Source organism: Macaca nemestrina, chromosome 17 (genome assembly GCF_043159975.1).
Source record: "Macaca nemestrina isolate mMacNem1 chromosome 17, mMacNem.hap1, whole genome shotgun sequence".
Lineage (NCBI taxonomy): Eukaryota > Metazoa > Chordata > Mammalia > Primates > Cercopithecidae > Macaca > Macaca nemestrina.
The window spans coordinates 77,925,795-77,949,966 of record NC_092141.1 but is presented as its reverse complement, the minus strand read 5'-3'; the positions used below and the strand labels follow the sequence as shown (position 1 = coordinate 77,949,966).

Below are 24,172 nucleotides of genomic sequence, written 5' to 3'. Positions count from 1 at the left end.
AAGAGAATCCCCAGATTTTCTTTGAGGCTTTGAAAGAAAAGAATCCCAAATTTTCTTTGAGACTTTGATTAAGCCTCAGAGACTTGACTTATCAATCCTCTGCACATTTTCACAATTCTCTGAAAACATTTCCCTCTTTTTTTTTTTTTCAGAATCAAAAATCTTAAAAAAGAATATGCAGGGAAGCATGAGAAAGTAGAAGTTTTGAGAGGTAACAAAATAATATTTTATTTAATGGGGCTGCTTGATTTAGTGGCTGCCTCACTGTTGTAACTTCTGGGTAGGGATTAAGCACAGATATTCCGGATATGTCTCTCCTTTATTTGAACGCATTATGTTTCCTTCAATGTAAAAAAATTAAAAAACCATATAACAATTTTAAAAAGTAGGATGTATCATTAAAAATCGTGTGGGTTTGAAAGATATATGATAATATTATGAAATTCTTTATTTTCAACTCATCTTATTCTCCAGCTCTAAAACTGTCTTTATTTTAGTTAGCCTGTCTTTATTGATAAAACCGCTTTTATCAAAAAATTAATTGCATAATAACATATTGACAATACTACCATTATAAAATGATGAAATACAGTTTTAAAAGGAAGAATTTTAAGATGAATTTTATTTTGAATATTGCTAGCTCAATCTATTCATGCTGCAAAATTATTACAACAATTTCAGAGACTGTAAAGTTAATATGTAGGCTCTGAGTGTAATTTTTTTTTTTTAATCATGCCAGGTGTGGTATTTGACATATATGAAGGCCAGATAACTGCCCTCCTTGGTCACAGTGGAGCTGGAAAAACCACCCTGTTAAACATACTTAGTGGGCTGTCAGTTCCAACATCAGGTAAGAAGACAGTTATTCAAGGACAAGTACCTGGGCAAACACATGAATATGCATTTAATTATTTAACTGGGGCCAGGCATGGTGGCTCATGCCTGTAATCCCAGCACTTTGGGAGGCCAAGGCGGGTGGATCGTTCGGTCAAGAGATGGAAACCATACTGGCCAACATGGTGAAACCCCGTCTCTACTAAAAATACAAAAATTAACTGGCTATGGTGGTGGGCACCTGTAAGTCCAGCTGCTCAGGAGACTGAGGCAGGAGAACCACTTGAACCTGGGAGGCGGAGGTTGCAGTGAGCCAAGATCACGCCACTGCACTCCAGCCTGGCAACAGAGCGAGACTACATCTAAAAAACAGTTATTTAATTGGTTTCATTAATTCAACAGTCTCATTACCCATTATACCCAGGCATTTAAGAGAAAAATTTTAGAAGTTTCTCTTATTATTTTATTGAATTGTATTATACCTATTTAGAAAAATGTTGTTCATGTTTTAAATATGTCATAAGTAGTTTTATGATTATTCGGTTGCTAAGTAGCGTTCCAGCTGAATCAGATGTTATTGTGAATATTATTACATTTTTAATCAGTTCATTGCATATTCCTTACAAGTAAACGATGTTGAAATGAATCTAAAAATTGGTGTACAGTGTTTTCCATTTTAAAAGATCTTCAGTGAAGCATGACATATTTTCCTGATGGTCACTCTCTGCCTTCTGCTTTCAGGTTCAGTCACTGTCTATAATCACATGCTTTCAGGAATGGCTGACGTAGAAAATATCAGCAAGCTCACTGGATTTTGTCCCCAATCCAATGTGCAATTTGGATTTCTCACCGTGAAAGAAAACCTCAGGCTGTTTGCTAAAATAAAAGGGATTTTGCCACACGAAGTGGAGAAAGAGGTATGTGAGCATATTAGATGTCACACAGCCATGAAAACGAGATTGTTTACCTAGAAAATGTTGTGCTAAGTTATTTCGACATAATTCCTCATCTAAATTTTAGGCAAAAAGGCCCTTTGTAAAGAACAGAAAAATGATAGTGTTTTTAAAATAAACTTTCTGGGTTTGAGACTAAATATTCCTTATTTGGTTAGGTACAACGAGTTGTACGGGACTTAGAAATGGAAAATATTCAAGACATCCTTGCTCAAAACTTAAGTGGTGGACAAAATAGGAAACTAACTTTTGGGATTGCCATTTTAGGAGATCCTCAGGTAAGTCAAACAAAAATTACTGGTGAAATCAGATTGAAGACTATAAAAGTATTTTATTAGGTCAAACAATTTGCAAATGATAAATATAAGAGAACGTCTAGGATGAAATATTAAGCACTAACAAATTTCTCCCAAATACTTTTAAAAGTATAGTGCTTTTTAAAAAGATCTTATCTGAAAGGGTGGAATTACTTTAGGACTTTCCTCCTGTCCAGGTTTTGCTATTGGATGAACCGACTGCTGGATTGGATCCTCTTTCGAGGCACCGAATATGGAATCTCCTGAAAGAGGGGAAATCAGAGAGAGTAATTCTCTTCAGCACCCAGTTTATAGATGAGGCTGACATTCTGGCAGGTAATGTTTTGTTTCCCTTATGTATCTTCATGAGAAGTTAGAGACAGTGTGGAATATGAACAGTTATGCTCCACAGCTGTGTCTCCCTGGAACTGCCATGACCCAAGACAGGAGAATTTTGCTCTTACTCATTTGTGGGTCTGCATCCCAGAATACTTGGCCCCATGGAAATATTCTGAGTCCATTGCAGAGCAGCTTTCTGGTTGTAAAATACATATCACACCCTCTAAGATATAATTTGTTTTAGGCAGTCTTGATGTCAGTTTAACTGAAACAGATCCTTTAGATGTATAATTTTTCTCAATACGCTAGAGAATAAGTTGACCTAATTTATCAATCGAGCTGTTGGATGACAAAAAAAAGTGGTTTACATACGGCCAGAATTAGAATGTATCTATTTTAGTGTGTCATGCTGCTACAATACATCGTTAATGGATTTGCGTTTTGTGAATAGTAAAGAAACAAGTCCTTTGTGTAACTTATCTTTTGATTATTTCTAAATAGACAGGAAGGTGTTCATATCCAGTGGGAAGCTGAAATGTGCAGGCTCTTCTCTGTTCCTGAAGAAGAAATGGGGCATAGGCTACCATTTAAGGTACAGCTCTGAATGTTGGAGACGTGTTGACACATGCTAAAAATGCTGGGGGCAGGTGGTATCAGCATCAATGGGTAAAAGCAGGTCCTATAACCACTAAGTTCATTTCTAGAGAGCTATGGTAGAACTAAGGCATAATTGCTTTGTTTTTTAGCTAGAACGCAGGATATATGAGATTATAGACATTGAGCATGCAAGGATGATTAATCTAGGTTTAAATAAAATTTTTGAAAAATATTTTCACAACGTGTTGCCTGCTAAGAGTAATTTGTTGATATTCTGACCCTTTCTCTTCTCATATTTCAGATGTTTACTTTTGCTCATCTTAACAATTTCAATACCCTGTGTTCTCCCTGACTTCATTTCTTTCCACCATCCTTTTGTGTTTTTCTTCTCTTACTGATAATAATTATTATCATTGAGTAATGTCTACTACTTTTTAAGTATTGGCTATGTTTTAGGTACTTGCTAAGATATTTACATATAGAATATTCATATTATTGTATTCAATCCTCTAAATAACTCTAAGAAGATACTGTTGTTATTCCTCTTTGACAAGTGAAAATACCACTTCAGATAGTTTTAATAATCTGCCAATTTCACACGACTTGTAAATGGTAGTCGTTGGATCAAAATTACAGGTGTGATATGAATGGCTTCCTGTATTTTGCACTACAATGTTGATTTTTTAAAAAAATGATTCAAATAACTTCATCCTGATGGATAAATGGATCCCCCCATTTTTTACTCAAAGTGCCTAATCTGATCAAATCTACCAATCTATCATTACTACTTGTTACAAATCTACCAATCTATCATTATTACTTGTTACAATCTAATAGAATCAATACCCTCTATTGAATACTCGCTATTCTCTAAGTATGTTTCATAGTTCAGTTGTCTTGTTTCTGCTTGAGGGAAGACGTCTGTCAAACATGTTCTTCTTCAACCCATTTAACCATGTCCAAGTCTTAACCATTTCTGAAAGTATTTTCTGAATATTTTCTCCTTAATGAGTATCTTATTTTCTGGAATCCTGAAAGCACTATTTTGAACTGTTGCCTTAGGCAACTAAATTAACTTCTTTCATCTTTAGTAACTTCATTTATGTAATAGTAGTAATAATACGTACTTTGCAGTTAAGGCTAAGAAACATTGAGTGAATGAATACTTGACAAGCTGCAAAGTACTCAACTGAGTTAACTCAACTTCCTTCTCCCTCACATCTTCTGTCATACGCTGCTTTATATTATTTGTATGTTGTAAGCTTCTTTAGAGAAGGTACTGCATTCTTCCTATTTGGTATTCTCGATAGCACTTGTAAGTACTAGGCCTTATAAGTACAGAATAGCCTTTTTTTCAAACTGATTTTTTAGGTTTCTATCATCAGTCAATTGTGATCTTCTCACCACTCTGTCAACTCAGCACCTTTTAGTGTATGTGATTAACAGTGGCTTTTCAAAAATCAAATAATTTCATGAGTAACTTTATATATTCTTCATAAAGACAGGCCAGATTTCACTTGAATAAATTTTGGACCCCAAAATGATAAAATTAGCTTTAGCAGAACCTGCATTAGCATGACATGGGGCCATATTCTTAATGACTGTATAACATTACCTCCATTTTTTGTTTTCTCATGCTTAATTCTGAGTTTTGGCAGAACTCATACATTACTACAAAGGGAAAATTCAAGGTTGGGAGGTTGGGTTTTTGAGTAGATGCTGACAAATTAAGCATTTCCCTTTACCTCACTCCAGGCAAGATCTGGCTTAATATCTCTTTTCTCCAGATAAGAGTCCTTGAGTTACCTCTTCCCACTCTAAGCATCCCTTATACTAATTCTTCTGCCATGTTGCATAGATTTAATGGTTTGGACTTTATTAGTAGCTTTACATCTTACTTTGTCCAGTAAACTATACATTGTTTTGTCTCATAAATATTAATAAAGTGAGAAGCACATACTACATAATTAGGAAATTGTTTTAGAGACAGAGTTGGATAAAAATAACTTTTATTCTTTTTAAATGTTAGTTTGCATCTGAATGAAAGGTGTGATCCAGAGAGTATAACTTCACTGGTTAAGCAGCACATCTCTGATGCCAAATTGACAGCACAAAGTGAAGAAAAACTTGTATATATTTTGCCTTTGGAAAGGACAAACAAATTTCCAGGTAACAAAATGTAGAAACCACAGAATGATTTGGGAATGGTGTTATTAACAATAACAGTAGTGATAAGAATGATGGCTAGTTTTAATGCTTGCTAGATGAATGGCACAATGCATTTACTCATTTAATATTCCCAACTCCAAGGTCACTTATAATATTACCCCCTAGTGTTATCTCCATGTTACTTATGAGTAAATCAAGACATGTAGATGTTAAATATGCTTCACGTCACAACATGTGTAATTAAGAGGCACAGGCTAGCAGCAAAATAAAATTAGAAATATTTGGAAAATTTGTTTCAGGAATGAACAAGAGAGTGTGGTCAGGACAGGAACAGGTATGTAAATACAGTGGCAGACTATTGAAGAAGAGCTGAAAGAACTGTACACAATAAATAGGTTGTTTTAGAAACACCATCACATAATGATATAATCCAAGTTATTGAACATAACTTGGATTGGCCTGCATTCTGCCAAATACTCTAATTCACAACTTTGCTGCAAACACAGAAGCTTGGAGAACCACTGCTGTTATTACTTTTCCATGGTATCTCCCAATGCAGTTTCATTTCCTAAGCATTTTGAGGTAGACTGTTTTTTAAGTTTACTCTGTAAAAATGTGTTTGCCATATCAAGTTCAAGAAATTATACCAGGGCCATTGCTGTGTGCTTGAATCAATAAGCATGACATAATCTTGGTCCATAAAGAAACACAGAACCAAACATTAAAGTGCAGAGATCGAAACTCAGTGCTAGAGCTAGACAATCTAGATTCAAACACCAGCTATGCCATTATTAGCTCTATACTATTCTGTATCTCAGTTTCCTTACTTGTGAAAAGAAAATTGAAATAGTACTCTACGTTGTTATGAGGATTAAATGATTTAATACTTTCAAATTTATTAAAATATTAAATATAAATAAAGCACCTGGAATGATACCTGACATGTAGAACCTATGGTATTTCATCAGGTGTCAGAAACCCTCAACTACAGGATGTAAGAAAGAAACACAAAGAAATAGTGCTGCCATTTAAAATATGATCTGCTATCATTTAGGATCCATTGTTATATCAGATATATTAAAAGGTGATGAAATATATCTCTTAGAATAAGTGAAATAATGGTTCACAATGCATACACAACATCTTTGAGATATGTATCCTTATAAAAACAGAAATCTTTGTGAAGATCACACAGCAAAGTTTTAGCTGATTGTTCATTAAAGGCATTCCAAAGGGGATGAGAAATTTGGAGAAAGACTGAACAACAATTAACCTTTAGGTAGATTTAAGGACTCATTAGAAATTTTGACTCTACATCTCTATTTTTCTTTATCCAACACATACTTAAGATTGAAGTCTTTAATTTATCCCAATATTGAGTTAGTTTATCTTTTATCCACCTTTCAGTTTTCCTGAATTTTCATACCATGGTCAGAAGCTTAAATAGAGAGCAAGAGAGAGACAGAGAGACAGAGACTGAGAGAGAGGAGGTGCAAAGTTACATACGTATTTTGTCCTTTCAAAAGCTTTACATACTTATGGGCCAGACGCTGTGGCCCATGCCTGTAATCCCAGCACTTTGGGAAGCCGAGGCGGGCAGATCACTTGAGGTCAGGAGTTCAAGACCAGCTTGGCCAACATGGCGAAACTCTGTCTCTACTAAACACACACTCTCTCTCTCTCTCACACACACACACACACACACACACACACACACACACACACACACAATTAGCCAGGCATGGTGTTACGCACCTGTAATCCCAGCTACGCAGGGGCCTGAAGCAGGAGAATCACTTGAGTCTGGGAGGTGCAGGTTGCAGTGAACTGAAATTGAGCCACTGCATTCCAGCCTGGACAGCAAAGTAAACTAGCAAAGAGTCTATTCTTAATTCTTTCTATAAACATTAGTTCTTTTACATTTGTTATTATAATTCCCTAATAATTAATCCCAACAAGAAAGCACAAATCTCTGTTCTCTGGAAAATATGTTTTAATTAGTTGAAATTTAGAATTAAACACTCCCTGTAATATAACAAAAATAAATTTTAAAAAATGTATTAAGTAAAACATAATTTTTTCAAAAAAACACATGTAGTTTCCTAAGAATGAAAAAAATAGATGTTTAGATTAGACTTTGATCTCAAAAAGACATGAAAAGTAACATACCATGTAGATCATTTTAGAAATGAGAACATCTGTATCACAATTTTGTTTCTAGTTAGTACATTTGGCCTATCACCAATATTTTATATTTTTGAGAAATATGGTTCTCATTATAAATTATATTCTTATAATCTGTTTTTGTGTCCACTTTTAGAACTTTACAGGGATCTCGATAGATGTTCTAACCAAGGCATTGAGGATTATGGTGTTTCCGTAACAACTTTGAATGAGGTGTTTCTGAAATTAGAAGGAAAATCAACTATTGATGAATCAGGTAACAAAAAATAAGAAAGAAAAAGAAATAGAGAGAAAGAAATAAAGAGAGAGAGAAAGAAAGAAAGAGAAAGAAAGAAAGAAAGAAGGAAAGAAAGAAAGAAAGAAAGAAAGAAAGAAAGAAAGAAAGAAAGAAAGAAAGAATTTTATTTTTGTGTGCAGTATTTTATCTTGAAAATATGCCCAAATTATGAGATTATGTACTTTTGTTGGTGCTGTGATTCAGGCTTGTCTTGGGAAAACTTAGAGAAGAAATATATCTCTGTGGAATATAGCAATGTATAATACTAGTTCCTTATGCAGCAAACAATAAATATATGGTATGATATTACCTGAATATACATCAGAGAAAAGAAAATTAGAGTTCACATTGACAATTATTTTTGTGGTAGCATTTCGATGATATTATTCCAATGTATTTGAGATTTAGTTGTTGCTTTTGGAAAGTTTGCTCTCTGCCTCATCTTTATTCCTTGGGAAGCATTCTGTCTTTTCTCTCTTATTGTTGCTAAACTATTTTTTTTTTTACTGGTTCACTATCATATTATGGTGTTTACTCTTTACCGTGATCTTTATTTTCATTTTTGCAATTTTCTGGGGATCTTTTTGGATTGATCAAATATTTTTCTTTAATCCTCCTTTTCCTCTTTTATTCATTTTTGAAGTTATATACTTGTTACATTTTTTAGTGTTATACTTAACTTTTAATGTATGTACATGTTTTATAGCTTTCAAGAAGCCAGAGTTAGTCATTTTCTTTAGGCTTCTCCTCAAAACAGGTAACTTTTATCTTGTTTTTAACCATGGCTATATTTTAAAAATATAGTTTTTCCCATTTTTATGTTCTTGAAGGGGAGTGGAGGGGTTCTATATATACTAACTCTCCTATCTTGGTCAGAAATTCTAAGTGGTTTATCTTTTACAACAAATAGATTTCTTAATGAGTTTTTTTCATTGATTTCCTTAGAATAAATAAAGTCCTGTAAAGCTCCACACAGAAGATGTTTAAAATCAGAAAACACTAGATTTTCTTTTATTATATCCATACTTTCTGCTTCTTTCTCATTTCTTCAATAGTTGCTCTAATAATGTCATACATTAGATTACTTGTATCTTGGCCCAAGAGGGTAACTTTGACACCTTTGTAGGAAAATTTATCACAGGAAAAGCTAAATAATGCACAATTAAAATGGTACTTTATAAAATACTGATCTTATGTTTTAGATATTGGAATTTGGGGACAATTACAAACTGATGGGGCAAAAGATATAGGAAGCCTTGTTGAGCTGGAACAAGTTTTTTCTTCCTTCCATGAGACAAGGAAAACAATCAGTGGCATGGCGCTCTGGAGGCAGCAGGTCTGTGCAATAGCAAAAGTTCGCTTCCTAAAGTTAAAGAACGAAAGAAAAAGCCTGTTGACTATGTGAGTATCTGAGTGTTTCAGATTTGTTTTGTCTGTGAACTAAAAATAAACTTAAGAGAGCAAAACATAAAAGAAACTCAGGTAAAATAAATTTCAGTAGATGCACATTGTCTTTTAAACAAAGAAATCATTTTTAAATTAAATAAACCATTGTTAATCATGTGGATATATAATTAAAACAGATAAGGGTTGGAATTGTTCTTTTTTAAAATTTCACACACATTTTGTTCTTACCAACGGATTGAAGTAGTTCTTCAAAAGCATGTGGATATTAGTACTTAGGTCCCATCCTAAAGACCCATTTACTCTTTCCCCAAGGTATCAAAACCTGTAGCTGTCAGGATTCCCCAGGGAAATGAAAACAATAGGATATACATATATAAGCATACTTATTTTAAGGCATTTCATTATGTAATTGTGAGGCCTGGCAAGTCTGAAATCCACAAGGCAGAACATCAGGCTGGAAACTTGGGTTAGAGTTAATGCTGTAGTTGGAAGACTGGAAACTTAGGCATAATTTCCATGTTACTGTCTTAAGGCTCTGTAAAAGAGTCTGTCTTGGCTTCACGATCATATCTGGAGCCCACTATAAGGTTCACATGTACCCCCAGAGCTTCAGCCTCATCGTCAGGAACACTCATTCACTGAGAACGTTCATTCATCCAAAAATATTAGTGAGCACCTCTATGCAACACTCTATTATTAACTGATTATAACATATATCAAAAGAAATCAGACTTGACAGTCCACGCTTGAGGGTGATTAGACATACAGTAAACAACAGACAATCCTGTGAACTATGGCATTTAGTAGGAGGGAGATTATGTCAAAATAGGAAGCTCAGGGAGATTTTGAAGAAGAGAGAGGAGAATGGAAATTCAGGCTGAGGGAGTAGTACTGAGTATAGGGATACATGAGAAATCTAAAGAACTATTAATCTGAGTTAATTGCAACATATAGTGTATGAAAAAGTAAAAATATTTTTGAAATATATTCATAGAGCTAAAGAGTTTGCATTTTATGAATACTAAGGAACTATTAAGATTTTATTTTTTATTTTCAATAGGTAATTGACATAATTTCAACAAAATGTTAAGAAGCTTAATTGGGCAATTGTGCAAAATTGTTTGGTGATAGTAGAATATGGAGACAATGAAAACAAACATTTAGAACAATATTGAAAAGAGTCAGGAAGGAGTTAATAAAAGTCCAACTTAAGAAGAGGAAGAAAGAACAAGGTTTGGAGGCAAGCAATAAGGATGCTATGATAGATATGAATTTCCAAATATTAGAAAAGAAATTTAAGGGAGAGAAATGGGTGGAAAATGATTGAGCCATTGTGGCCAGGGGAAGGAGAAAATGCTGTAATTTACAGAAATTGGTAACAGGATGGGATAAAGTTCAGAGTGTAGTAAGTATGCATGTTAGTGATATGCCAATTTCAGTAGTGCAGAAAAAGAAAGAAATGCAGGACTGAAATAAGGCAATGAGGTAGGGATTGGAAAGAGTGATTTAAGAGTCATAATCCACAGACTTCATAAACCCAAAGCCAAGCTGTCCTACTTGGCACTTGAGAGAGAGCAGAAGACTAAAGGTAGATACATATGACCCATCTCATTTTAGAAACAAGAAAATGGGGCAAAGTATGATTCAAATGTTTGGTTACTGATTATAATTTATTTCCATTATTATATTCATTATCCCCTCAAACTTAAAAACCCACAAAAGTTTCTAAAATTTTTTTCTTTTACATTTTCCTCTGCATAGATTATTGCTTTTTGGTATTAGCTTTATCCCTCAACTTTTGGAGCATCTATTCTATGAGTCATATCAGAAAAGTTACCCATGGGAACTGTCTCCAAATACATACTTCCTCTCACCAGGACAACAACCACAGGATCCTCTGACCCATTTACTGGTCATCAATAAGACAGGTGAACATGGGACTGAAATGCAGCTGCTAAATGTTGTTCTTGTTGAGAGATTCCCCCCAAAAAGCATGAACTGCTAGGAAAAAAAAATAAACTCTATATATTTTAGAAAGTATATATGAGGCCAAACAGAAAATAAATTTAAAAATGAAAAATACAACATTGGAGAGTTTGTTTTAGAAATAGATTCTGCAAGTTTACTTAACCTTAATGTTTGTTGCACAAAGCAACTAAAAAGGATGTAGGGAGGTAAATCATTGACTCACCTCTGAGGTCTTTGTGTATCATTTTGTAAATCTGTGCTGTGCTGGCTTCTGGAAAAAATGTTCCAAATTAAAAAAAGATAGACTATTAATAGCTTCAAGGATTATAATGTTAACGGCAATTCTTATTTCTGTACTAATAGAAATTACAATGAAATGCCTAGGCTCTAGATAAAGTAACCTTGTCATACCTATGATATTAGACTGGATTTTACTACCAGAACATCAATTCTGCTTTATTAAGAAAATCCTTAGACAGTCCTTTTGTATGATATGCTTTGTGTGATGTAATATATTTTTAATATTACTTGACTATTGTTTTATTTCATTTTTGCTTCCTTTAATCTTTTTCGTCATGGTAGGGTCAAGCATTGATAACTTTTTACATTCACTGAGGCGACAGAACATAGCTATAGAAGTGGATGCCTTTGGAACCAGAAATGGCACAGATGACCCATCTTACAATGGTGCTATCATTGTGTCAGGTGATGAAAAGGTATGCTGGACTACAGTTGCTGTATTTCACCAAAGATGGACTATGGGAGTACAATTTGAATAATGCATATCAACTGAATGAAAGGCCAATTTCACACAAACAAATGGGATAGTTCTCATTTTTATAGGAGAAGCTGAACTACAATTATTTCCCCATAACCTCCAGCATGACAATATGTAATGAAATTTATTTGATTTTATTCCTGATTAAGCTGAATACACTGCTATAATTAATTTATTTAGATCGTTATTATCAATTGGATTCCGTTCCAATAATTAAATCTCATTCTCAGTTGGAACTGAGGACAACTGCCCACTGTAGACTTGGCCTTTGCTTTTCTGTTTTCTGTGTCTGCATACTGCTTCACTCATTCATATCCCCTGCCTAGACCCTGTAGGAATTTGAGTCAGAGATCTCTACAGCAGGCAAATGGAAAAGATGATATAATTATGTTAAACGCATACATCACAGCTGTTAGGTGTCATAAAGTGTGGCCATTTGTAATTTGTCACAGCTAATTTTCAGGAATAAATTCCATGTCAACAATAAAGTAAGAAATTACCTTCAAGATAGTTCTCATTATATCTTGTTATTTTTCAGTATGCTCAGTAGTTTTAACATCAATAAACATTGCTTTAGGTAATTAGGTTAAATACAATACACTTGATTTGTTTATGATTGCAAAAATGTGTTCTCAAAGCTTTCCCACATTTTGGGCAATATGGATAATTAATTTACTTATTTTTTTTCTGAGGGAAAAACAATCACGTTATACACACACACACACACACACGTTATTTTAAGGGAGACTTTACAAGTAAGTATAGAATTTGTGAAAACCTGTGCTTTCATTACAACTTTCTGCCTGCCTCCCATTTCTCAAGTATCCAAACATTATATACTTATAAAATGAATGTGTCACATTTTGAAACGAAGTCTATAGCCAGGTTAAACTGAGGTTGCACTATGGAATTTCATAGTGTTGCTGCTAAATATCATTTGAAGTATTTTGTTTTGTGATGTTTGGGCATAAATAGTCACATGGTTGATGTTATGGTGGGTAGAAACCACAATACCGGATTCTTTAAGTATACTAAGAATTAATCAAATATTATGAGTGATAGTGATATTAATCACACTCAGTGCTTGGGCCTAATTATATTATCAATAACGAATGATTTTCCAACACGTTCACTCATTAAATTTTGTATTTGCTTTATGAAGACTTACAATTGGTGCTTGTTGTATTTCAGGATCACAGATTTTCAGTAGCATGTAACACAAAACGGCTGAATTGCTTTCCTGTCCTCCTGGATGTCATTAGCAATGGGCTACTTGGAATTTTTAATTCTTCGGGACACATTCAGACTGACAGAAGCACATTTTTTGAAGTAAGTTTAATTGTATCTCACTTATACTGTGTCATGATAAGTTTTCAAGAAAATTCTTGAAATGCTAAAATAATATTACATTACTTTTTGTGAACCTATTCTTAAACTTGTGTGTGTGTATCTATATATCTGTGTGCAATATTTTATGTATATAAATCACTGTATATGTAATATATATACACACACACTATTTAGAAATGACCACACAACATTATAACACACACACACACACACACACACATTTAGAAATGACCACACAACATTAACCTTATTTAGATGACTTGGTGTCAATGGAGCAACAGAAAATAAAACTCATTATGGTTTTTGGTCTAAATCTGTCACCATCTGTGGCCGTAGGTAGTGGGACATTGTTGAAACAGACTTAAAGGTCAGACTATGTGACCTTCTTAAGCAACTTGACTTCTATAGGATATAGAAGTCATCAATCTACAAAGAATAGATTAAAGACTTTATCACAAAACTTTCTTAAGAAGTAAATGAGGCAATGTGAGCACCTGGCTAAGTTGGACCAGTTGTTGTAGGAATGAGTGATGAGGCACATAAAATAGGACAACTCCTGGTGCTGAATAAATTATATTTCTCATTATTATTGCTATTAAAACTATTTTCTTGGGATGCATCAAAAGAAGTTTCCATTAAAGAATGTTCAGCTTTATTAGATCTGGGGACTGGCTGAATGGGAACTAAGGCAGTTCTTTTTTAAAATCTAGTTTCTCAGGCCTGCTTAGATGCCCAGAGGCAGAAGATCTGGGATAGAGATGTGGGTGTGCACTGCTGTGTCTTCAGGTCACCTTTCATCTTGTTGTGTTGAAACACCCTTCGTCTGATTTAAATGACACCCTGGGCATATTCTATAGCTTCTTGGTCACTTTTTGTTATGAAGAATCATTCTAGTGCAGTCCTAAACTTCAATTTTCTATTCAATTTAAACTTTGCAGGGTCAAATTGAGGCCTAAGGGGACATGGAAGTGGGTGGGTGGTCGTGGTGTGATTTGCTCTTCCATCCCCCTTTGCAGTCTAACACCTTGGAATAGAAAAGGGAGAGTGTCCTAGCTCTGAAACCATCCCCTTTCCCTCCCCTTCTGAGTAAAGCACTGCTGTGCTGGAGGCAGAACGGAAGAATGGAGAGATGGAGCTCTTCCTATGGAACTGGTGCTGGGGAGATATCATGCTTTCTCTAGTTGCTAGTAGTTTCTACGTATGTGGTCACCATAGCCCAGGTGACCCATGTAATTGTCTTGGGGCAGTGGTTAGCTTGGCTCCAGACCTTTTTGTAGGTGATGACACACTCAGGGTTGCAGAGTCTCTGTAGGCTGCTGCAGGAAAGTCCACACCGTCAAACTTTCTCCAGTCTACATTGTTCATTGTTTGATGTGTCCATCTTCCAAGTAATTCAACAACTTCTGTCTTGCTTTAATATCTGTGCTTCCTCAGAAAGAGCTATGAGAACTGTTGAGTGCTTCTTGCATGCTGTCTGAAAGCTACAGAGGTTTGGGATGTCAAGGGAGTTGCCCTGTCTTCTCCAAAGCACATCATACCATTGTCCTTTCAAGACACGTTTTAGCAGTCCTCCTTCCTTCAAAAATCTCTAGGGCAAAACCAGATATTTCCCATGTGATTTATATGTAGTAGCATCTTTAAATGTACCAAGCAGAATTTGAGATAGTTATTACTATTCCTATTATAGATTGAGCAGCCCTCATCTGAAATGTTTGGGACCAGAAGTGTTTCAGATTCTCAATTGTTTCAGATTTTGGAATACTTGCATTTACGTAATGAGGTATACTGGAGATGGGACCAAGTCTAAACATGAAATTCATTTATGTTTCATGTGCACCTTATACACAGAGCCTGAAGATAATTTTCGTTGATGTTTTTAATAAACTCTGTGTTGTGTGCCTATGTTTGGACTGTGATCCTTCACAGGAGGTCGGGTAAGGAATCCTCCACCTGTAGTGTCATGTTGGCACTCAAAGAGTTTGGAATTTTGGAACATTTCAGATTTCAGATTTTCAAATTAGGGATTCTCAACTTGTGTTATTATTAGACAGCTGGGGAAACTGTAGCCCACTGAGGTGTCACTGTGTTTCATTATCTATTATATTTGAGTAGACTAGCCAATTATCTGGATAACAAAGAATTGGATGTTCCCAAGAATAAGCAAGTAACCTGAATTCCCACCTTTAAAAAGATGTCTTCACTACAGAGTATTTGCTACCCACCAGCCCAGCTGACCTCGAGCTCATAGGTAGACAAATTCTCTCTTTGAATTGCCACCTCTGGTTTCCCCATCCAGCTCCTGGCATTCTCTCTTACAAATTCTGTAAGCCTATTCTACTTGATCTTAAAGTACCAGGCTCACTATAACTCAGGCCTTGGTGCTGACTCCTTCTCAATAATTTTTATCATCTTTAGAGTGTCCTACAGTGTTCCCATCCAGCCACTCCTGCAAGTCCTCACCTGGCCGAACTACCCAGGAGGCATCAAGTGTCTTTCAGCTTAGGAAGGACCCCGTCAGGCTGAGTCACATAAAACTCTGAGTGTGGGTGGATATGATCTAACATGGACATAATATGTCATTTATGAACCCAGTCATGAGTAAGGAAGCTGGCTGTCCAGATGAATTGTGATTTTTCCTCCCTCAGAGGCCTTCCGAATCAGGAAAAATCAACCACGGTATCCACAGACAAAGATATGAGGTGGGACGTGTAGTCTTTGGTGGACGTGTAGTCTTTCTTCCCCTCCCAGGGTCTTATCTACACATATACATCTTTAGTCAAGCAACTTTTATATGCTGTAATATCTCAGAGGGTTGCTGAATTTTAGGAGGGAGTAAGAGAACAGAGAAGTAAAGAAATCAAAACTCATCATACCAGATGACTTGCAATGTAGTGAGGTAACTGATGACAGATCAAATTAAGGTTTGTACTACCATACAATCCATCAATCTCACCTTTGCTACCCCCACAAAAGGAAATAAGTATATCAAAGAGATATCCGCACTCTCATGTTTGTTACAGCACTGTTCACAATAGCCAAGATTTGGAAGAAACCTAAGTGTCCATTGACAGATGAATGGATAAAGAAAATGAGATACATATACACAGTGGAGTACTATTCAGCCATAAAAAGGAATGAGAGCCTGTCATTTGCAACAGTGTAGATGGAACTGGAGATCACTATGCTAAATAAAATAAGCCAGGCCCAGAAAGACACACATTGCATGTTCTCATTTATTTGTGGGATCTGAAAATTAAAACAGTTGAACTCATGTACATAGTCAAACAATGGTTACCAGAGGCTGGGAAAGGGAGTGGGGAGTGGGAGTGGGAGTGGTTAATAGGCACAAAAAATAGTTACAGAAAGAATGAATAAGGCCTAGTGTTTTACAGCACAACAGGGTGACTATAGTCAATAATAATTTAATCATATATTTAAAAATAACTAAAAGAGTATAATTGGATTGTTTGTAATGCAAAGGATAAATGCTTGAGGGTATGGATACCCCATTCTCCATAATGTGATTACTTCACATTGCATGCCTGTATCAAAACATCTCAGGTACCCCATAAATATATACATCTACTATGTACCCACAATAATTAAAAAATTTAATTTTTTTTTTAAATTAAGGCTTGTAGCAAAACTCAAGATCTTCTTTAACATGTATAGGGTTTTGATTTTTTAAAAAATATAATGCCTGACATGGAGGGCGTGCTGACCAGTTTTCTCCTAGCCCCTCCACTGACAGTCCACAATCTCTACTGTCTCTTAAAACATCAGCCTTGATGTATATAAGCAATGCATGTAAGACTGTAACCGTAAAGTCAGAGAGCAGACGTTTCATGCCTACCTTACAAGTTATTAACTGTGTGACCTTAGACAATTCATACCACTTGGTTGAATTTGCTTCTTCATAGGTAAATCAGGCTACATGTTCAGAAGGTCCTAGTTGCTGCAACACAGGACTGAAAATGAATGTGGGTAAGAAGTTGCACATAGGACCTTGAAAAGTGCTTTGAGTGATCAGCCCAATTCATTTATTTGAGTGATTTAGTTAAGAAAGTACAGATGAAACAGATGCCCGATCGCTATCAGCTCAACATGTTCCACATGATTTCAGGAGCATATGGATTATGAGTATGGGTACCGAAGTAACACCTTCTTCTGGATACCGGTGGCAGCCTCTTTCACTCCATACATTGCAATGAGCAGCATCAGTGACTACAAAGTAAGAAGAGTTAAAGTCTTCATATGTTTTTTATATCTAGAGAACCCTTCACCCACCCTTACAACTATAAATTTACATGCAAGTGGTAAATCTAATTTTTGTACTTGATGCAATGAATAATCAAGCACTTTAATAATAATTGCCAAATATGAAGAAAATGCTATCTTTCTTAAACAAACGTGAGACCTGAGAAAGGACAGTCATCTGCTAACAGGGAATGACAACTTTCAACTGTATATCACTTAAAATTTTACTTATGACACTTACCCACAGACATAATCACATCTCATCTCTCAGTGGTGGTTTCTACCTTCCAAATGGTGGTAAAGCTACTCAATTTAAAAGCCCTGACCAACTCACCACAGAACTTTACTTGTTGTTGGAAAATACTGTCCCTTTAAAGCTCCATTTTTGTGAGTTTTTAAAAAATAAAATTCAAGGAACCTGTAACAGAGTCTATCTGCCACTCTCCCATGTCTTCATGTCCTTGCCATCATCCACTGATGCTCAGGATATGTTTTTGAAGGACTTGACTTAATTGTTATTTATTCTGCTCTTAAACTGTCCCTATCTTTAGTGACTTCTCCCATGGGAAACACAAAATACTATTTTTCCTTTACTCTTATAAGACCACACATTCACTGTCTTTTTCCTCCTGCTCTTGACACTCTTTCTCACACTTTTTGGGGGGTAAACTCTTCTGAGTTCAAATGTCAATATTTCCATTGTCAAGCTGCGTGAACCTCAAAAGTTACTTAATCACTCTATGCCTCATTTTTATCACCTATAAAATGAGACATTAGTTACATCTATTTGAAATAGGTTTCTGTGAGAATGTGGTGAAATAATACCAATGAATTACTTAGAACCATACTTGCCATATAGTTACTTTCCCATAAATGTTAATGCTTGATGCCTAAATGTCCAGGCTTTAGTTCTAGGACCCTTTTCAACTAGTTCCAGAATTCTTGACTTCTATATGTACAGTTGCTTCTGTGATATTACCATATAGCTGAGTAATAGATATTTCACACATAGGCAAAATAAAACTTTTATTTTCCTGACCAGATATGCCCACCTCATGACTTTCTTATTTCAGCAAATGGCACTATTGTCTACAGTTGCTCTAGCATAAAATTCTGGCATTATCATTGTGTCTTTATCTCCTTTATTTAATCCATTGGAAATTCTTTAAAGTTCTACTTCAAATCCATCCATTTCTCTCCCTCTCCACTATTTTCTTCCTGGTCTAAGCCATCGTCATTCCTTGCCTAAACCACTGCAAGAGCTACCCATCGGTTTCCTTATTTGCAATTAATTCCTTTCATACAACCAGAATGAACTTTCAGAAGTTTAAATTAGATCATCTCTTTACCTTGTTTAACGACCCTGGCAGTTTCTCTTTGCAGGTAGAATTAAATTCTAATTCTTTATGTTGTCTGGCAGAACGCTCCCTCCCTCATTTGTCTCTTGTTTATCTCTCTACCTTTCCTCCTTGTACTCTCCTCCTCTAGCTACCCCACTTTTCCTTCTGGTTCTCAAATATGCCAATATCATCTGGACCTTTGCGTTGGCCATTTCTTCTGGCTGGAATGCTCTTTCTTCTATTCTTTCTACAGCTGGCTTTCAGTAATTCAGATCTCAGCACAAATATTTAAATATTTCAGCCAAGACCCTTTCTCTGCTTAACCAGTCTGAAATAGATTTCCCATAACTATTATATGAACCTATCTTAAAAATCTATGCATGTTGCTTATCATTATCTGAACCTTTGCTTTTTTTTTTTTTTTTTTTTTTTGTTAACTCTCTCTGTCAACTAGGAATAAACATAAACATCATCAGCACAGGAATATTTTTTTCTAAATTATACCTACTTCATGGTTACTTATCTCTATAAATAATGGCTCACCTTTCATTCTTTTATCTTAACTGAAACCTAAGAGCTATTTTTTTAGGATTGCCAGAATTAAGCAAATAAAATTACAGACACCCAGTTAAAATTTAATATCAGAAACAATGAATTTTTTCAGTGTAAGCATTTTCCAGATATTGCATGGGACATACTTATACTCAAAAAGGTTATTTATCTAAAATTTTAACTGGCAGCCCCATGATGTCCATGTCTTTCTTTCGCTCTCGTCTTCATAGCTGGTTAATGGTGAAGTCACAGAGTATACTTCTGAAATATTTCTGGAATCTTTCCGCTTTCCTCCATTTCTGCTACAATACACCAGCCAGAACCATCATCATCTCTCTTCTGGATGAGCACAGCAGCCACCCTATAAGTCCACATTAGCCGTCTCTATTTTTCATCCAGTGTGACAGAGTAATACCTTAGAAACACAAAGCTGACCTTGTTAATTCTCTGTCTAAATTCCTTCAGTGGTTTCTCAATATACCAAGGAGCAGGATTGAAATCCTTGCCATTGTCTGAAAGCCATGGGTGATCTGGACCCAGGTGTATCTTTCTCCCTTAATCTGATGCCACTGCCACCTTGATAACTATGCTCCAGCCACACTGGCTTCTTTCCAGTTTCCCAGAACATCAACCTCTTTCCACGAAAGGGTCTTCTCTCCCACTGTTCTCTGCCCACAGTGCTTTCTGACCTGTCACCCGGATCTATCCTATTCACTGCCCATGACTTCACAAGGGAACCTTCTCTGACCTGACCCCCGAGTTACAATTCATTTCTCTTTGAAAGGCTGTAATACAACCCTGAACTCTTCTTAACACATGCACAATTTTACTTAGGTAGCTATCACTATATTTATTTGCTTATTGCCTCTATTTCCTCTTCCCCTGCAACTTAAACTTTTAAGTGCCCCATGACCAACATGAAGTCAGTCTTATGGTATACATTCTGTAAATATATATTAAATAAGTTAATGAATAGAAAATATCAACTCTCTAACAGTCCTCACTGTCATCCTCTTTCCTACTTCCTTCCAGATGTACTCTCCTTTCCAAAATTATTTGCATTCCAGGTTTTGCTAATGAATCTCCTTATATAGACTCAATTTTAGATTTGAAATTTTATGCTTTACTGTTTTATGCCTTTATGCTTTACTGTTTAAAATAGTTCAGGTCATATTTTCAAGCCCTCGTGTTATGACAATCACTGTAATAATGTGACTTATAGTGGTCGCAATAGCAAAATCCACTCACTAGTTTTCACAGTGCGATAATGGAAAATATGACTTACGGCAAGACAATAAGAGTAGTGCAACATTTTAAAGGCAGTCTTGCTGATTTCAACCTGAAGAGTTTTTAAATGAAACCAACTAGAGGACCATTTCTTAGACCTAAAATAAAATGCCAATGATAAATGCACCGTTTACATTCAGTATAAATTTTAAGTATCTTACAAGAAATGGTAATCCCACTTCTGTTGAACCTTTGTGCAATGTGCAAGTTTTCATGTCAAAGGAAAGAACAGTCTCAAAAAGAAAAGATGTCTTCTCATTGAGGCCATGCCCAATCATTCTGTGACATAACATTAGCTAGTTATGTTGGTGCATTTTCCCTTTAGACGATGAAATCATGACGTGGCTTGCAGCATTATCAATGCCTCTGAACAAGGGTGTGGTGAGTGGTGGTATCATTTACTAAATCAGGATAATATTTCTAAAAGATGAAGCAAAAATGAATGTTTTCATGACTATATATTTGCAATTTCCCAAATTTCAGCTTTTCAGAAGCTTTTGATGATTCTTCTATTTCTTTATCAGAAAAAAGCTCATTCCCAGCTATGGATTTCAGGCCTTTACCCTTCTGCATACTGGTTTGGCCAGGCACTGGTGGATGTCTCCCTATACTTCTTGATCCTCCTGCTAATGCAAATAATGGATTATATTTTTAGCCCAGAGGAGATTATATTTATAATTCAAAACCTGTTAATTCAAGTAAGTGGCAGCAATTATGAAATGGTTTTATTAGACTATTTTTTTCATAAATGCAGTAATATTATTAATCTTAAACCAAAGAACTTCAGATTACCTGTGCTATTGTATAGTTTTGGAGAATTGAGGAGTAAGTATGAGTACTCTTCCAAATAGTATTTACCTTATTGGACTTTAATGTTTCTATTTTCAGATCCTGTGTAGTATTGGCTATGTCTCATCTCTTGTTTTCTTGACATATGTGATTTCATTCATTTTTCGCAATGGGAGGAAAAATAGTGGCATTTGGTCATTTTTCTTCTTAATTGTAAGTATGCATATGGTAACTATTATTTTATTTTTCATAAATCCAAGAACATATTTTAATCTTTGTACTAAGCAGAGTGGCAAAGTAATACTGCTCTCTAGAAAATTTTAATTACTCTAAGATAATCACGTTTCTATTTAAAGTCTACTCTATGAGTGAGTGTATGTTATCTAGAAACTATGATCCTCAAACATGTCTCCAGGTCTAAATTCTCCCCTGAGTGGAGACTTCTGCTTCCAGCAATTCACTTGCAATTTCACCTGAATATTTAAAGAAGACCTTAGTGATCACATACCTGAAATATAATTGTCACCTCAATCTTATTCTTCATTTCTTTTTTTCTTTCTTTCTGTCTTCTTTTTTTTTTTTTTTTTTTTCTGAGACAGAGTCTTGCTTTGTCACCCAGGCTGGAGTGTAGTGGCATGATCTCGGCTCCTGCAACCTACACCTCCCGTGTTCAAGCAATTCTCCTGCCTCAGCCTCCTGAATAGATAGGATTATAGGTGTGCACCATCACGCCTAGCTAATTTTTGTATTTTTAGTAAGTACGGGGTTTCACCATGTTGGCCAGACTGGTCTCAAACTCCTGACCTCAGGTGATCTGCCCTCCTTGGTCTCCCAAAGTGCTGGAATTACAGGCGTGAGCCACTACGCCCGGCCTTTGTCATTTCTGAATAGATTACATTATTGCAGCAGAATCCACCCAGCTAGTTTCTCATTCCAAAAGTTTGGAATCATCCTTGATCACCCTCCATTTTTTCCAGTATTCAATCCACATGCATGTCATTTAAACTCTAGACATTTCCCAGTTGGCCTGATGTGTCCCGACTTCACCGCTATATCCATTGCCTAACCTTCCATCCTCTCTCACCTAGAGTAGTGCAACATATCTGTAACTGGTCTCTCTGTTTCTACTCTTGCCTCCTGTTAACTGTTTTCTACATAATATCCAATGAGACCTTTGTAAAATAAATTTTAGTTGGAAAGTACAGCCTACATTATAGAAAAGTATGCACATTTTAAGCACACCTAGTAATGTTCTATTTATTGATGTGTCTGGTAGTTTTTTTGAGCACTTCCCCAAAACTACCAGGTACATCAATAAATAAAATGATACTAGAACCCTAGAAGCCCCCTTCCATCCCATTTCCAATTTCCCTCCTCCTTGTAAAAATCATTACTCCTATTATATTCACATAGGTTAGTGTAGCCAGTTTCTGAACCTAATAAAAATGGAATCATGTAGAAGGCATAATTATATATCTGTACATAATTGACAACAGGTTATTTAGAATCATCCATGCTGTTGCATTTGATAGCAACCAGAATAGTTTATTTCTTTTCATTGCTGTAGTAGTCTACTGATGAATGTGCTATAATTTATTTATTCGTTGTTGATGGATATTCAAGTGGCTTCTTGTTTTGCACTGTTATAAATAACACCGCCATGACTTTCTTGTTTCTTGTATGTCTTTTGGTGCGTGTGTGTGTGTGTCTTGAGACATAAACCTAGCAATGGAATTACTAGGTCATAGTGTATTTAACTTTATGTTCAACTTTAGTTGACCTTGCCAAACAGTTTTTCAAAGAGGTGGAACCACCCACAGAGTATGAGAATTCCAGAGGATAATATGGGGGATGCCTCACATTTGGAAGAAACTAAAATAAAATGCCACAAGTAAATATAAATTAGAAAATAAGAAGAAAAGACAATGACTTCCAGACTGGATTTAAAAAATTAGCTATATGTTATTTACAATAAACACATGTAAGTCATGGGCAATGACAGGCATTTTTTAAAATGAGGAAATTAGAAGTGTCTACACAAATAGCAGATGAAGCCAAATTCTAGACCAAAAGTCTTAAATAAGGAAAGAAATATGTTGACAAAATGCAAAATTCATGAAGAAAATGGAAGTCTCCTAATTTGTTTAGCAAATAATACACAACAGCAAAATACACAATCATCTCTAAAGATCCAAGTGGAATTTAATGCAAGTGGAACTTAAATCACCTGTTTCAGAACTGGAAGATTCATTGGAAAAAAAATGAGCCAGCATGTAGAAATTTAACTTACACATCATACAAGTTGTATTTGATTAGTTATGTAGAGAGAGAACCTCTTTGTTCATAGAGCAGGGTAGAACGAAACAAAGAAAATCTAAGTGGAAATGTGGTGGCCAAAAATGAAGTCCCTAATGCGGAGCTTTTCCTAAGTCCACTTCCATCCTCAACAAGCAATTTTGATGAGGAAAAGTTAGTTGATAAAATACTGATAATTGGCTCCAAAAAGGTATACAAGAGTGACTGAGTTGACATCCTAGCACAGGTAAGTAAAAAGCCTTGAGAGAAGAATGATTCAGCTGGAGAGGTGGGATGCTGAGGTTTGCTATTTTACAGGGCTCTGAACTGAACTGGACTGTGGCCTGAGGTCTAATAGTGTGTGCACTCCTTGACAATGAGATTCACTGCCTACTAGGTAGAGTGAAAACTGGTGCAGAACACTGGACATGACCTACAGGAGAAAGCAATAAGGCCACACACAGCCTAAGCTAAGCACACTGCATACATCTCGGCCTCCA

The 24,172-nt window shown here is 35.6% G+C and overlaps 1 protein-coding gene across 3 annotated transcripts in view; it reads left to right on the top strand.

Annotated features, from left to right (window-relative positions):
* LOC105469061 (ATP binding cassette subfamily A member 9) overlaps positions 1-24,172 on the top strand; it is a 77,874-nt gene that overhangs the window by 32,495 nt on the left and 21,207 nt on the right. For all 3 annotated transcript variants that reach the window (XM_011719634.3, XM_011719633.3, XM_011719635.2), the window contains 15 exons: positions 153-211; positions 740-850; positions 1,576-1,751; positions 1,946-2,065; positions 2,281-2,419; positions 2,924-3,014; positions 5,049-5,188; positions 7,509-7,628; positions 8,852-9,050; positions 10,818-10,984; positions 11,607-11,740; positions 12,994-13,131; positions 17,276-17,383; positions 21,113-21,286; positions 21,477-21,590. In XM_011719634.3, coding sequence (XP_011717936.2) covers positions 153-211; positions 740-850; positions 1,576-1,751; positions 1,946-2,065; positions 2,281-2,419; positions 2,924-3,014; positions 5,049-5,188; positions 7,509-7,628; positions 8,852-9,050; positions 10,818-10,984; positions 11,607-11,740; positions 12,994-13,131; positions 17,276-17,383; positions 21,113-21,286; positions 21,477-21,590 — 1,990 coding nt within the window. The remainder of the gene's footprint in view (positions 1-152; positions 212-739; positions 851-1,575; positions 1,752-1,945; positions 2,066-2,280; positions 2,420-2,923; positions 3,015-5,048; positions 5,189-7,508; positions 7,629-8,851; positions 9,051-10,817; positions 10,985-11,606; positions 11,741-12,993; positions 13,132-17,275; positions 17,384-21,112; positions 21,287-21,476; positions 21,591-24,172) is intronic.